The 14,926-nt window shown below is 33.8% G+C and overlaps 1 protein-coding gene across 5 annotated transcripts in view; it reads right to left on the bottom strand.

The window, feature by feature from the left end:
* IFT80 (intraflagellar transport 80) overlaps positions 1-14,926 on the bottom strand; it is a 98,504-nt gene that overhangs the window by 38,641 nt on the left and 44,937 nt on the right. For all 5 annotated transcript variants that reach the window (XM_011379684.2, XM_023524517.1, XM_011379692.2 and 2 more), the window contains one exon: positions 3,110-3,289. In XM_011379684.2, the coding sequence (XP_011377986.1) occupies positions 3,110-3,289 (180 nt within the window). The remainder of the gene's footprint in view (positions 1-3,109; positions 3,290-14,926) is intronic.

A 14,926-nucleotide genomic window follows, 5' to 3' on the forward strand; every position in this document is an offset into this window, starting at 1 on the left:
CTGATAATTGCTGTTATAATTTCAAAACCATAGTGAACCCCATATCAGAAATGTCCTGTGCTGAATTTTAAATTGCACCCATTACTCTGTTCAACTCAGAGCAGCTCCAGGATTAACCTCCTGATACTTGAATCACCTAATACTTTCACCTAACCACAATATTTAGACTCCTCAGACTAACATAAGTTTAAAAATTCTGTTTCAACATTTCAAAATCTCATGTAATCTTATAGATAGCTGTAACTATAGAATAGCTACCATTTATTTTTGTTTTACATACATTATCTTATTTAATCCTCAAAATAAAATGACCAAGTGACCTTCGGCAACTATTAAAAGCCCAAACTGTGCCCTATACTTAATTAAGAGTGGTAGGAAAAAGGTAAGCTTGAAACCTGAGAAATGCTTCATTTCCTCCACCTGTACCCTCTCCCTTCCAGGCACCTCCCTCCTAACAAAGACATCAATTATCCCAGAATTATCTCCTGGGATCCAGCCTGGAGACAAGGAGCAGATTAAGAAACCCTTCTCCAGGTTTTTGAGTCACACAAAAGCTGAGAAACAGGGACACAGTAGGGCAATGAAGTGTATTGCCAGGTAGCTACTGCCAGGTCAAAGTCTGGATTCAAGAATTATGACTCAGCATGATCTCTGGCTTCTGAGTTAAGAAAACATAAATCAACCAATAGCCTACTAAGCTTCTAAGAAAACTGTAAAACTCTAAACCATGCAAACAAAAAGTTGTAATAGTTCAGTCCCTATGGCAGTCCATGATCCCACCTCATAACAAAATTAAGTGGGCTACTTCCACTTCTAGGTATTTATCCAAAGAAAACAAAAACACTAATTCAAATACCCAAGATATGGAAGCAACCTAGGTGTCCACTGATATGTGAATGGGTAAAGAAGATGTAGTATATATATGCAATGAAATATTACTCAGCAATAAAAAAGAATGAAATCTTGCCATTTCTGACAACATGGATAGACCTGGGGGATATTATGCTAAGTGAAATCAGTCAGAGAAAGACAAATACCACTGGATTTCAGTTACACGTGGAATCTAAACGAAACAAAACAAATGAACAAACAAAACAAAACAGAAACAGACCCACAGATATAGAGAACAAGCTGATGGTTACCAAAAGGGAAGGGCAGGGGAAGGATACGTAAAATAAAAGAATTTGCTCAATGAGGGGATGGATTATTAGGATTCTCTGAATATTGTTGTAAAGGTTGTCTGAAATTAAAATTAATTAATTAATTAATTAATTAGTCCCCAATTGCTTCAGCTGGTAGCACAGGTGCTTCCATTAGGGGCTGAAAAAAAAATTAAGTGGGTCCTAAAATGTAGAGTCCCCAAAAAGGGAATCCTCCCAAGTGGGAGACTGTCAAAGAAAAGCAAACTAGAGTTGCCAAATTAGCCAAGCAACTAACTCTATTGCTAAGAAAAAGAGTTCTCAGGTTCTCAGGATTTTAGCTTTGGACCTGGTAATCGTTGTGTGCTGTTCTCCCTTCTTCCATTTTCCCAACTGCTTTCATTGAAGCTGTTCTGTTTTCCCTTCATCATTGCAAATGGGAAAATGGAGAGGGTAAGGAGAATAATTAAAATTCAGATTTATTTATAGTTTTCCAGACCAGAGATTTGGGGCTGGATGGAATAACTGGATGAATCTAGGTTATCTTCTTTTAGGGAGATGGGTTTATTTTCAGTTACATATGGAATAGCTGCATTAGTTAGTAGTGCATTTCTGAATTACACATATATGAATAAGGGGATGAATGTGTGGTTAGATAGCTTGTAAGGTGGCTCGTAATGATCCTCACCTCCTGGTAGTCACGTCCTTTTATAAGTCTCTCCATTTGTGTGTGGATTGGACCTAGTAGCTTACTTCTAGTGAATAGAATATGACAAAAGCAATGTCACTTCTGAGGGGGGACAATAGATATGGACATGAATGGGGCAGGTTTGCTCATGGGTTAATGGTGTTGGGGCTGGGTAATGAGTACATGGAGATTCATTAATGGTGTTGGGGCTGGGTAATGAGTACATGGAGATTCATTATACTGTTCTGTCTACTTTTGTATATGTTTAAATTCTCCAGAATAAAAAGTTTTAAACATTTAAAAATCAGTAAACAGAACAAAGAAAAATTATAATGTACCTAAATATTATGTATCTGGTAACCATATTATTATCATATTTAAATAGACTTTTCCTAGAAATCACAAGATATATGCTTGCAAATTTTTATAGTATTTGTAATAACTTGAATTCTAAATACTGAAGATAGAGGCAACTGATACAGACAGAAGAAAGAGGAGGAAGACAGAGTTTCACTTTCTTTGGCACAGGATTTGCCATTAGCGCATTTGTCTTTGGCCCTTTCTCCTACCTTTTGTCAACTGACTATAAAAATATTCATTGAGTTCTTATTATATGCAAGACGCTGGGCGAGGCCCTATAGGAGAGATAAAGACGAGTGAAATATAGTACTGTGTAAAAGGCTTACGAGTGAATAGAGAACCCTCCCTCTGATGTTCTCTACCTGTAAAACACTTCTCCCCACCTTCCATTGTCACATCCTAACCTTCCTGTCTTAGTCTGCAAAGTACTGCACTCCAGAATTGCCTGTTTTTGTTCTTAACTCTCATTTTCCCACTTTAGCTTGCCTTAGATCACTCCTAAAAAAGAAAAAAAATTAATGAGGCTAAATAAACTCATACAATTATTAATAAATAAAATAAAGTACCCTGACTGTGACTTGCAGGTTGGGCCTGCCTTCGGGTCAGCTCCTGGAGTCTAACCTGTCATAGCTTCCTCCCTCCTCCCTCAGCTGAACGCACACATTTCCTAAATGCTTCAAGCTTCACTATCTCTGCCTCAGCCCATAACTGCAGTAGCTATGGGTGCTCAGACTCTATATTAGTAAAAGGTTCTTACTTTATGTCATGAAAAAAATCACTAATGGTAGAGTTAAAATATATCTATGTGACTGAATTTTTATAAACTTGATTTAAATATAATTAATGAAGATAATCCCAGAATTCATACAGTGAAATAATGTAAAAAGAAGCAGGTTTAATCAACCATTGACCATAATCATACCTGCATGGTCCTTCTTTTAGTTAATGTTACTTGAAAATTTTTCCACTCCCAACGTTGCTCCACCACGTGCGCAAAAACAACGTGTCCATTTCCACAGGCTCCAGCGATCTGAGTGCCATCAATTGACCATGCGATATTAAATATGCTGCCAGTGTTGGGCTTTTCTAAAGCATATGACCACTGGAAAGGAAAAAAAGAGAAAAATTGATTAAAAAAAATTTTTAAAGAAGTTTTAAATTGAGCATATTGTTAACATTAAGATAATTTTTTAAAAGAATGTGTCTTTATTTTAGAATTATTAATAAATATTTTTCTTAATAAAATTATGATGTACTGAACAAAAGATACAGAGGTCATTTTTAAAGTACACAATAGAATAACCTGAGATCTCTCAAGAACTGCAAAATACCCAAACCATTTCGATTCACCTTATTACTTTTAAGTAATAATTCTAAATGGGTGAATACAAAGATTCCGTAGGAAAAAACAAAGATATCTTACTATTGATTTTTAAGTATCTCTATAGTCCCTATATCTAAAAATCTCTGATCACAATATTTCAAGAATGTCACTAAAAATTGAAACTAAACACAATGTAACTAAATCACTGATATATACTTCAAATCACCATGTATGGGTAAATTGATCTTTTCTTTTTTTTTTTTACAAAATGCAGTAAATATAACCTCTCCTAGAACCTATCTATCTTTGTGAAAATGTTATCTAGAGATATCAGTAAGCATTAACTGGAACAAAAGAGGGGTGTGTGTGTGTGTGTGTGTGTGTGTGTGTGTGTGAGAGTGTGAGAGAGAGAGAGAGAGAGAGAGAATAAGAGAGCGAGGAAAAAAATGCATTATATATGCATTTTCTTTCATTTTTCAGATGCAAATATGTATTTGCTATGTCAGTGCCCAGGGCAGACCACTCCAAAATACTCCACAATGGTATATTGATTATTTTGAATTAAAGTTACTTGAAAAGCAGCTAGTGCAAGAAGGGCACACTGACCCTCCTTTGTCTCCTTGAATGCAGGAAATAAATCTCCCCCTATAAAAGATGCCCTCCTTGCTCCAAGGGCACTGAGAGAGCCACCCTTATTGCCAGAGCTAAGGAATCCAGAGTCTAAAAGCCTGCTCTAACAAACCTTGTTATTTTTTACTAATTTACTACCCAAGCTTTCTTTCTGTTTAAATTCCTTTAATGAGCACCCAAACCTGTTTCTTATCCTGCCAATTCTTCAAAAATGTATTGTTTCTTTGTCTAAAAAGTATTAAAAGCTGGCTGGTTTGATCATTTCTTTCAGTATCATTTATGATCTCCTGTGTAGATGTATTAGTTTCTTTCTCTTATTAATCCAGTCGTGTCAATTTTATTACTAGTCCAGATGTAAGAACTCAAGAGAGAGTAAAGTTGAGGGTGGGGGGCAGGGGTTCCCCCTCCTGACAACTAGAAGGATGATTTATTTGTCTAAATTTATGTACATCCTCTCTCCATTCTTCCAACCCAATAGCTTATTAAATCTTGATTTTTGTTGCTCTTCAAATATAGTCAAATTAAATCTTGATTTTTGTTGCTCTTCAATGGGGTATTTATTTTTGTTCTATATTTTCATTTTTTCAAAAATATTCATTATTAGCTATGGGTTCACTGACAAAAAATTTAGAGGAAATAGAAAAACTTCAGAAAAAGATTCACTAATTCATACTACTATAAAACAAGATTTTAAATTCGCAGTAAAAGTTTATCTATACAATTAAAATGCTGAATGATTCTTAATGCTCACTTTTTTTGCAACTCCCTCCCACTCCCCTTCAAACCTCTGTCACTTATTAAGTAAAAGGCCCAATGAAAAAGTTATCAAGGAGGTTGTAATGAACAAACCATAAGCTTTGCTTCATCAGCAGCATGAAAATATTAGAAACTTCCTTTTCTGAAACTAAGAAGAATAATTCATGAAAGTTCATTATATATATAATACTTGGGTCATCTTTTTAAAAATAAGTGTAGAAAACTAGGAAATTCAAGGGTATAAATAATCTGCTTCTGGCAATAAAATGAAATTAACTCATTTGTGTTTAACAAACAAGAATTATAAAATACTACATGACTACTATTTTACATAAAGATAAAAAGTGGTTGATATAGACAAATGAGACTTGATTTGATAATACATAATACTTAATGGCTCGGACCAGGCTTACACACATCTCTCTTTCATTCTAAATCTAGTCTATTCTCATGGAACAGAGAACTTATTTTAAATTGTATTTTAAAACCGCAGATTCCTATTTTAAAACTATTTACATTAAAATATGATTTTAAAACATCCAAAGAATCAAATAAACCTGAAAGAAACTTCTTACTCAAATTAAACATATGAGTATCTAAGAATTCATGGATGCCTGATCTTAAGAGGAGAAAATGGAAAGAAATTTTAGATAATATTATCAATACACTATAGTCTTCCGATTTCTTTCACAGTCTACACAAACCAAAAAAAGTAAAATCTGCAACATGCAACTTATCTAAAAACAAATTACAAAGAATATAAATCCTGATACCCAAGTTATATTGCATTGTTACTTTTTTTAAATTTAAGAAGTGTTTTCTCTTTTTGATTACTGTAGTGATAAAAAAAAAGAAGCATACAGCACAAGCAAATTATCAGAGAACAAGTCTTTAGTAGTTACTAAATTTAGGAGGACAGAGTTATATTTTGTCCAATCAGTAAATTTAATAATTTGTATTGGTAAGTCAAAAAGATCTACTTATCATTTGTACTTTTAAAGATCTACTTATCATTTTTACTTTTAAAGAGACTGTTAGCACTTTAACTCTCTTCTCTTCCCCAAATATGCCAAGGAATATTGGATTCAAGCTTGCATTTCTACCTTTCAGAGAAGAATGAGGCAGCTTCCCCAGATGTCATTTAGTGGTTCCAGCAGTAAGAACCCTTAAGATGAATTTTTAAATACCCTTCACTTACATTTGTCTCTTTCCTTAACCAAACTATCCCTTACTTTGAGATAATGTTACTCAAAATGTGCTCTGGCTAGCAGTATCTTAATCTCTTGTGATTCTGTTAAAAATGTAAATTAATGGGCCCCAACCTCTCCCATGGAATCTGATTCTATCTCTAGCTGGTAAGGGCCAGGAAACTTTTAATGAGCTCTTCAGAGGATTCCTAAGTATCTAAGGTTAGGATACTGGTTCCCAATTCTGACATTAGAATCTTCTGGGAGGCTTAAAAATAGATAGATAGATTGATAGATAGATAGATAGATAGATAGATAGATAGATAGATAGATAGATAGATAGCCAGCTAGCTAGCTGGCTGGCTGGCTGGCTGATACATAAAAACCAAGCCCAGGAATCCAACCAATTAAATCCAGAATCTCTTGGGGGTGGGGTCTGGGTATGTTTTTAAAGTAATCTAGGTAATTTTAATGTGAGCCACTGTGATTTGGTTTAAGACTATAATGAGCAGCTGGCTCACTGTTAACACCTTGCCAATTCATCAGCTAACTCTTAAGAAAACTACATGACCTTCATTTTAGCCTCTAAACCAGCTTGTCAATGTATGTGTAACTTTGGTTTCTTACATTCATGAACTTAATTTTTTTCTTTTTCACTTTTTATCATTAGAATTCCAAATATCCAAAAGCCAGACTGTGGGGAACTATAGGACACGATCCAGTTTCTTCAACTACAGAAAAATGAAAAGGGAAAAAAGATGTAGAAGGAGAACTTACAGATCAAAAGAGATCTAAGAGACTTATCAACCAATTACAATGACTGTACCTTATTGCATCTCAATTCTAACAAACTGAAAAAAAGAAAAAGAAAATTCGGAAAAATCTGAACAGTGACTGCATACTCGAGAATATCAAGAAATTATGTTTTTAGGTTTAATAATGGTATTGACGTTAGATTTTTAAAAGTCTTTGTGTTTGTAGTGATATATACTGAAATATTTAGTGATGAAATGATGTGATGTCAGAAATTTGCTCAAAATAATCTGGACCATGGAGAAGTAGGTGGTGGTACAGACAAGATCAGAATTAGCCATTAGTTGATAATTGCTGGAAGCTGGGTAATGGGTAAATGGAGATTCATTATACCAGTTGTTCCCCTTGTAACCTCTAAATGTATCCAATAAATGTTACTATTTAGTATCATGAACTCATTAATGCTAACATATTTGATATATTTTAATAAATATAATGCTCAAATTAGCCCATTTTTAGCCAGGGTGATCCCTCAAGCTGGTTCTTTAGTTTTTTTGACAGAATCTTGTAGTCTTTGATCACTTCCCTTGTTTTCTAGTATGACAAAATGTTCCAGGTGCACATTTTATATTTCCTGACCCACCATCTGGAATCTTTCTTCAGTGGGCCCTGGTTCATTCTGTGGAAATATGGAAGATGGTATTGAGAGAAAACCCACAAGTGCTAGGGGTGCTCACCATTACTCAGTGGATCATTGCTTTTCTAGGCCTTTTTCATAAACAGAATTAGGAAATTTTTTCATGACCTCAAACTGACACTTTCCATTCAAATCCAGGAACTATAGGATTTTTGTTTACCCTCACCAGTCTTACCTCAGTATCTCCCCTCACCTAGTCAACAATCCCACTTAAAAGCACCAATATACTCAAACTAACAATATCAACACCGCAAACTATCACAAGTTTCAATTTTTTTCATTCTTTTGCCCTTAAGCCTATTTCCTTTTTTAAATAATAGCAACTTTGAGATACATTTCACATACTATAAAACTCACCCTTTTAAAGTAGAGAATTCAGTGGTTTTTTATATAGGCAGAGTTGTGCAACAATCACCACTATCAAATTCCAGAACATTTTTATCACCACAAAAAGAAACCCATACCCATTAGCAGTCACTCCCATTCCCTTCTCCCCCAGCTCTTGGCCACTAATCTCTTCATTTTCTATTCTGGCTATTTCATACAAATGGAATAATACATTATGTGGCTTTTGTGACTGACTGGCTTCTTTCACTTAGCATAATGTTTTTAAGGTTCATCCATGTTGTAGCATGTATCTGTACTTCATTTCTTTTCATTGCTAAATAATACTGTATTATATAAATATAACATATTTTGTTTTTCCATTCATCACTTGATGGGCATTTGGGTTTTTCAGCTTTTTGGCTATTATGAATAAATGTTACTATGAACATTTGTGGACAGGCTTTTGTGTGAACATGTTTTCACGTCTCTCGGGCACATACCCAGGAGTGGAATTGCTGAGTCTACCGTAACTCCATGTCAAATACTTTGAGGAACGGCCACACTGTTTTCCAAAGTGGCAGGGAGATATGTTCTGTTGACTCTCTACTGTGAGACCAAGGAACTGACAATCAAATCATTCAGTCATTTGGAATAGCTCCCCTCTGAGTAAATTAGGCTCATTTATTTCATTTAGAGTTTTAGGAAATGCTTTCTAAAAATCTGTCTTACAATTATATAAATATTTATGCTTCCAAAGTTAAATTTACAAAAATATATATATATAACAAGGTATCATTAAAGAAGTCTAATTTCCACCCCTTTTCTCTCCCTCTCCTATAGATAACTATCTTTTGTTTTATCCTTGCATCTTTCTTCAATATGTGTGTGTGCGTGCATGTGTATGCGTGTAGGTACCAGCATTTACCTAAGAAAGGTATTAAGAGTAATGAAACAAATATGTCTAATAACATATCAGGTATTATATGTTGTAGTATAAGGATATATACATTCTTTTATAGCCATTGAGTGTATGATCAATACGTTTTTATGTAATATGTCTATGCATACATGTGTGGCTTACATGTGCCTTTCATATGTGGTCTATTTTATTTGCTCTCTCTCTTTTTTGGAATATATTTTATTATACAGAAAGGTTTCAATTTTAATCTAATGATTACTTTTATACTAATTACTTTTATAAAAATACCCTTATCCCATGCCACCTTTTGGGGTGTTTTTCTATTGGTTGTACACTATAAGCAATACGAAAATTAGGAGATATCTTCCTCCTCCTCTTTTCTTCATGATTTTAAGTAATATCCTTTTATTCTCAAATTAATATCTATAAGATAATCAGCAAGTTTATTCTAGGTTTCCTATACTTTCTCATTCACCCATTTTTGCACTGTTGGTACCTATAGTCAATACAAACTACAGATAGTATATATTACTCTATAGATAAGAATATAACTAGTGCTCATAATCAGTCCTTATTTACTATGTCCTTAGTCATAATGTTAATCTGAAGCTAATTCTCCAGTAGACCCCTCAAAACTCTCCTAGGAAAAACATTCCTTTAGCTCCTCCATACCAGTTTATTCCAGTTTGTTATAATCTTTACACTTAAAAGTCAGAGTGGCTGAATATAAAATCTTTGGCTCACCTACTCTTTCTTTGAGTATCTTATGCTAATCTATTGTCTTCTCACATAAAGTGTTGCTATCAAAGTCTGATGACATTCTGGTTTTCTTCCCTTTATGAGTGACTTGGTCTTTTTCTTGGATGACCACAGGACTTTTTCTTTTTCTTTAAATCCCGTTAGTTTTATTAGTATATATCTGGGTGTTGGGCATCTGGGTCAATTTCCTAGGTATCTGGTATGCCTTTTCAGTAATAATTTCAAATCTCTCATGTTTGAGGAAATCTTTCCTGAATGGTAGCTTTTAGTTATCTGTTCTATTCACTGCTTTGGGCTTCTCATTTGAAGCCCTTTGGAAATTCTACCACTTTCTATCAAAACCTTATATTTCTTTTGCTATTTCCTTGTTCCCATTTTTACATTCTATTTATCTTAAGGCATTATCCATTATGTTTATTTGCTTTTATATTCCTTTTAGTTTGGTCTTCACTTCTGTAATAATTTTTCCTTTTTTATAATTCCCTCCTGAGTTCTATCATTCCTCTTTAAAACTCTCCTTTTCTCTAGTAACCTTCTTAATTTTCCTAGTTCTGATTTATACAGTTATTTCATAGCTTTTGTCATATTCTTAATATCCTTCAACTTGTTTTGAATTATTTGGTTACAGTGCTTATTTGTTTATGGCATGCTTTCATTGTCTTTGGTAGCATTATATAATTTGACTGTGATCCTGTTCTGCTGTTCATTTTTAAGTGAAATGGGTTTTGCTATATTTTTTGAGACCAGCATCTTCTAGTTCTAGTTCTTTCTTCCATTTTTATCTGGACCCTCTATTTTCTCAATTATCCCTCCGTTTTGATCAATCTGGATCTGACTCCCAGCAATTCTGTTCAGGGCAGTGTTTTGTCCAGAAAGGAAGCTTGATTTGTTAGTTTCAAGGGTACATTAGGCCCAGGGAGCTACAGCGCTATCAAATACTGTCATGGTCCTCTTGCACTCACTCTGAATTGGATCCTACGGAAATTTCTTTCCACTTTCAGCTGCTATTCTCAGACTGGTCTGTTTCACTTTCAGGTATTTACGGTGATTTGGGCATTCTTCTTTTCTCATGGTCTTAGAAGCCTAGCCGCCTTTCCTTTGCTTCTTCACACACAGATTCTGATACCTACATCTAATCAATAGTACTTGGAAAAGCCACTTTGTATTTGGAAGTTGGTAGGGATATAGTGCCACCCAGTTTTATTGTAGTTGCTTTTCGGTTATGGTCTCTTATTTTCTCTGTTTTATGGGGAGATTTGAGAAGACTCAAAAACTATGCCAATATACCCAATGACATGGATAAATCTCAAAGATATATGATTGAACAAAAAAGACACAAAAGTATAAATACTGTATGACTCCATTTATAAAAAAAGTTAAAAACAAGCAAAACTAATCTATGGTGACAGAGTAGTTACTACGGAGGGGTAACTGACTGAGGGGAGGCACAAAGAAAGTTTCTGGGTTGTTAATAACGTTCTATATTAATATGGGTGGTGATTTCTTGAGTATTTACATAGATAAAAAATTACTGAGCTATATACATAAGATACTATATATGCTATATCTCAATTTAAAAAGAAGTTCTGATTCTGCCATTATCTTTCCCCCATAATATTTAAATAATATTTAATACATATTTAATTATTATAATTTAATAATATTTAATTAATATAATTAAAATTATACTCATGCTTTGCTTTCATGGTTTGAGTATTTTAAGGCCATTATATTGAGCTAAAATAAGTATTCGACATCAATACTAAAAGTAAAAGGATATACAAAAGTATATTTTTTAAAAAAGTATATTTACAATAACCATAACCATGTAAAAATATGTCTGCTCAAAGACTTGTAAGGTAAATAGAAAATAAAAGTATTTTTTTTGGTATGTTGATTATGGGTATTATTTTTCTATTTTGCTGTTTTCATTATTTTTCTTTTACTGTTTTGCCACAAATTTCTTCAAAATATAAGCCTGTATCTAATTAAACTATTTCATATTCATCGCTATTTGTGCCTACACAATACTGGTAAGGTTTTCATTTATCTATCTATTTATTTATTTATGTTTATTATGGTGACAACGGTTAACAAAATCCAGTAAGTTTCAAGTGTACAATTCAACAGTAAGTCATATATATTTTGCATTGTATGTTCACTGCCCATAGTTAGATTTCTTTCTGTCACTACATATTTGGCCCCTTTTACCCCTATCTACCTCCCATCTACCCCCACCACCACCACCACCACCACTCTGGTAACTACTAGTCTATTGTCCATGTCCTTGAGTCTGTTTGTCATGTTTGTTTGTTGCTTTTAGGTTTATATCCCACACATAAGTGATATCATGTGGTTTTCAACTTTTTCTGTGTGGCTTATTTCACTAGCATGATTATCTCAAAGTCAATCCATGTTGTTGCAAATTGCAGTATTAATTTCAAGCAATAAACTGCACCTAACAGTTTTCTTAGGATACAGAATATGAAAAAGTAAAGAAAAATTACTTTTGGCTTAGTTAAGAGCAACTAATTTCTAAAAAAACAAGATGAATAAGCAAAACCTCCCCCCCCCCAAAAAAACAGGAAAAAATCAGTAATTATAAAAGAAGTTTCTAGAACACAAATATAATCTGTATTCACAATATGATATCCAAGTAAAACACCAAATGTTATTTTCAGCTGTCTAGGAAGAAGCAAAGCACTATGCCACTGAAAAAGCACACAACAAATTGCTCTTAAGCTTTTAAGAGACAGCAATATATTTTTGTCTAAAGGCAGTCTTGAAAAATTGTAAGGCTTGCCGCTTTGGTTTTGGCTCTGGGCAAATATCACTGGTATCTCCTCAAATATCTAGGACCTCGATGGTCTCCAAAAAGGGCCATCTCCCTGGGTAATAGTATTCTATGCCTCTCTTTTCATTCTCTTATGCAAAACTTCCTCTTAGCTAGCCAAGTCACTGAGAAAGGACCTGATAAGAACAAGTTTAATGTTATTCCCATGATACTATTATATTTTAAGAAATAACACTTTCTTTAATCAAAACAATAAAGCTAATAGGAGAAATTCTGTTATCAATAAGAAGGTGGTGAAAAGCCTTCTCCCGGATATTCCATCTACATAACTCATTGCTAAGATTGGCCCTGAACTGCAGTTACAAAGATACACTTTTCTATTACTGCTATAACAAATTACCACAAACTCAGAGGCTTTCACAGTTTGAGTATTTTGAGACCATAATATAATATTGAGCTAAAATAAGTATTCAACATCAATACTAAAAGGATATATAAAAATATGCTTACAGTAATCATAACCATGTAAAAACATGTCTATTTATTATCTTACAGTTGTATAGAGCATAAACCCAAGATGAGTTTCACCAAGCTAAAATCAACGTGCTGGCAGGGCTGCATTCCCTTCCGGAGGATCTGGGGTTGGATCCATTTCTTCACTCATCCTGGGTGTTAGCAGAATTCAGTTTTTTACAGCAGTAGGACTGAGACCCCCAATGACTCTAGAAGTCATTCATGGCTCCTAGAGGCCACCTTTGTTCCTTGGCCAGGGTCCCTATCCTCTATCTTTAAAGCTAGTAATAGAAGGTTGAGTGGCCCTTACTTTGACACTCTCCTCCTTCATCTTCTAATCCAACTGGGAAAGATTCTCTGCTTTCAAAGACTTGTATGATTAGACTGGGCTGACTTAGTCCAGGATAGTCTTACCATCTAAAGGTCGATACCCATAATTTCATCCGCAAAATCCCTTTGTCATTTAAGAATACATATGCAAGTTCTAGGGATTAGAGTATGGGCATCCTTGGGGGCCCTTTATTTGGCCTACCACAAAATCAGAGCAGTCAATTTGGCAGTTTTAAAAAGCATATTCATTTTTTTCCCTAAAGATTTAGATTCAGATATAAGCATGAACACATGAAACAATACTTTTACCACTTTTTAAAAGTAGTTTGGGGGTTGTGGTTTTGGCTTTCAAAAGGCTTATTTTCACAATTAGAAAGAAACTAAACTATAATTTGACATGTTGTCACCAAGAGGTAGTAGGATCTTGGTTTTTTCATGTGGTACTGAATATCAAGGATATCTAAAAGAAAACATTTAAAAATTATTGAACAAGCTACTTTTAGAAAGAGAAAAGAACCAAAATAGGTTTACGACATCAAGCAAAATATGCATTTAGTATTCTATCATGTGAATTGTATAAAAAACCTTGAGATTATATTAAGAAAAAGAAAGCTATCATTTTTCATGACTATTTCCTGATCATATGAAAAATTAGACTGAGAAAGAACCTTCCTCGGAGAAAATATGAACATCTTAGAATACCAAGGGAAAAGTCCTAAAGGAGCAATTTTAAATTATCAACTCTATAACCCGTTAACAGATGTTACTGCAAATAATTAGATATGGCCTAATAGTCTGAAAAAAAACCTATAGAGTCTAAAAAAGGTAGATAGTAAGGAAGGGAAAGGTAATTTAACTAAAGACAATGAAATGAAAGGAAAGAACATCTTTTCTTAAGTCGAAATAAAGGATTTAAATTTTTTTTTTAATTAGTTTCAAGTATACAGTACATTGGTTAGACATTTAAATATTTTATAAAATGAGCTCCCTAAAAGCTTTCTCTCCTCTGGCTCTCCACCTAGCCATTACATTACATGATTATCTCTGGCAATGACTAATGAGAATATATGAATACTGAAGTTTGATTTATGAGATATGTATAAGTAGAAAAAAATATGAGAGAGATTTTAGAAGAGGGAACTATACCCCAAATGGAGGTAGCGGAACAATGGAACACTATATAAAAAATCATAGCTAGATTGTCCATGAGAACAAAAGTTTTTGCATGATTTTATCATGTACACATCTAGAGAACATCTGTCAAAAAGAAGTAAAGTTTTGTGCTTTTACACATAGAGAATTAAATATAGATTTTTAGGCACCAAAATCAGGGGAGGGGGGGAAAGACCATGATCTCCAGTCATTTGATAAAAGGTTTGTTGGGTTTTTAAAAATTGTTTTAAGTTACTCAATCAGAGAGGAAGTTTACTTGGTTTAGTCTCACCTAAAACAAGTACAGACATTTCTGAAGATTTACCATTATTCTGTTCCTTTTTTATCCTCTCACAATTATAACCTTTGCCATTAAATAACTTATTTATCTGTTTACATATCAGTACTCTCAACAGAAGGTGAGCCACTGCTAGAGGACAGGTATGGATGTTATTCTTTGAATAGCCAAATTATAAAGCAGAACTTAGTACACATGAATATTTGTTGAATGAATGAATGAATGAATGTGCCTCTATCTTTAGGCAAGCCTTCTTTCTCAGAGCTTAACCATGATTTTAACCAAACTCGGCTTTTAAAA

The sequence above is a fragment of the Pteropus vampyrus genome, unplaced genomic scaffold (genome assembly GCF_000151845.1).
Source record: "Pteropus vampyrus isolate Shadow unplaced genomic scaffold, Pvam_2.0 Scaffold12, whole genome shotgun sequence".
NCBI classification, from domain to species: Eukaryota; Metazoa; Chordata; class Mammalia; order Chiroptera; family Pteropodidae; genus Pteropus; species Pteropus vampyrus.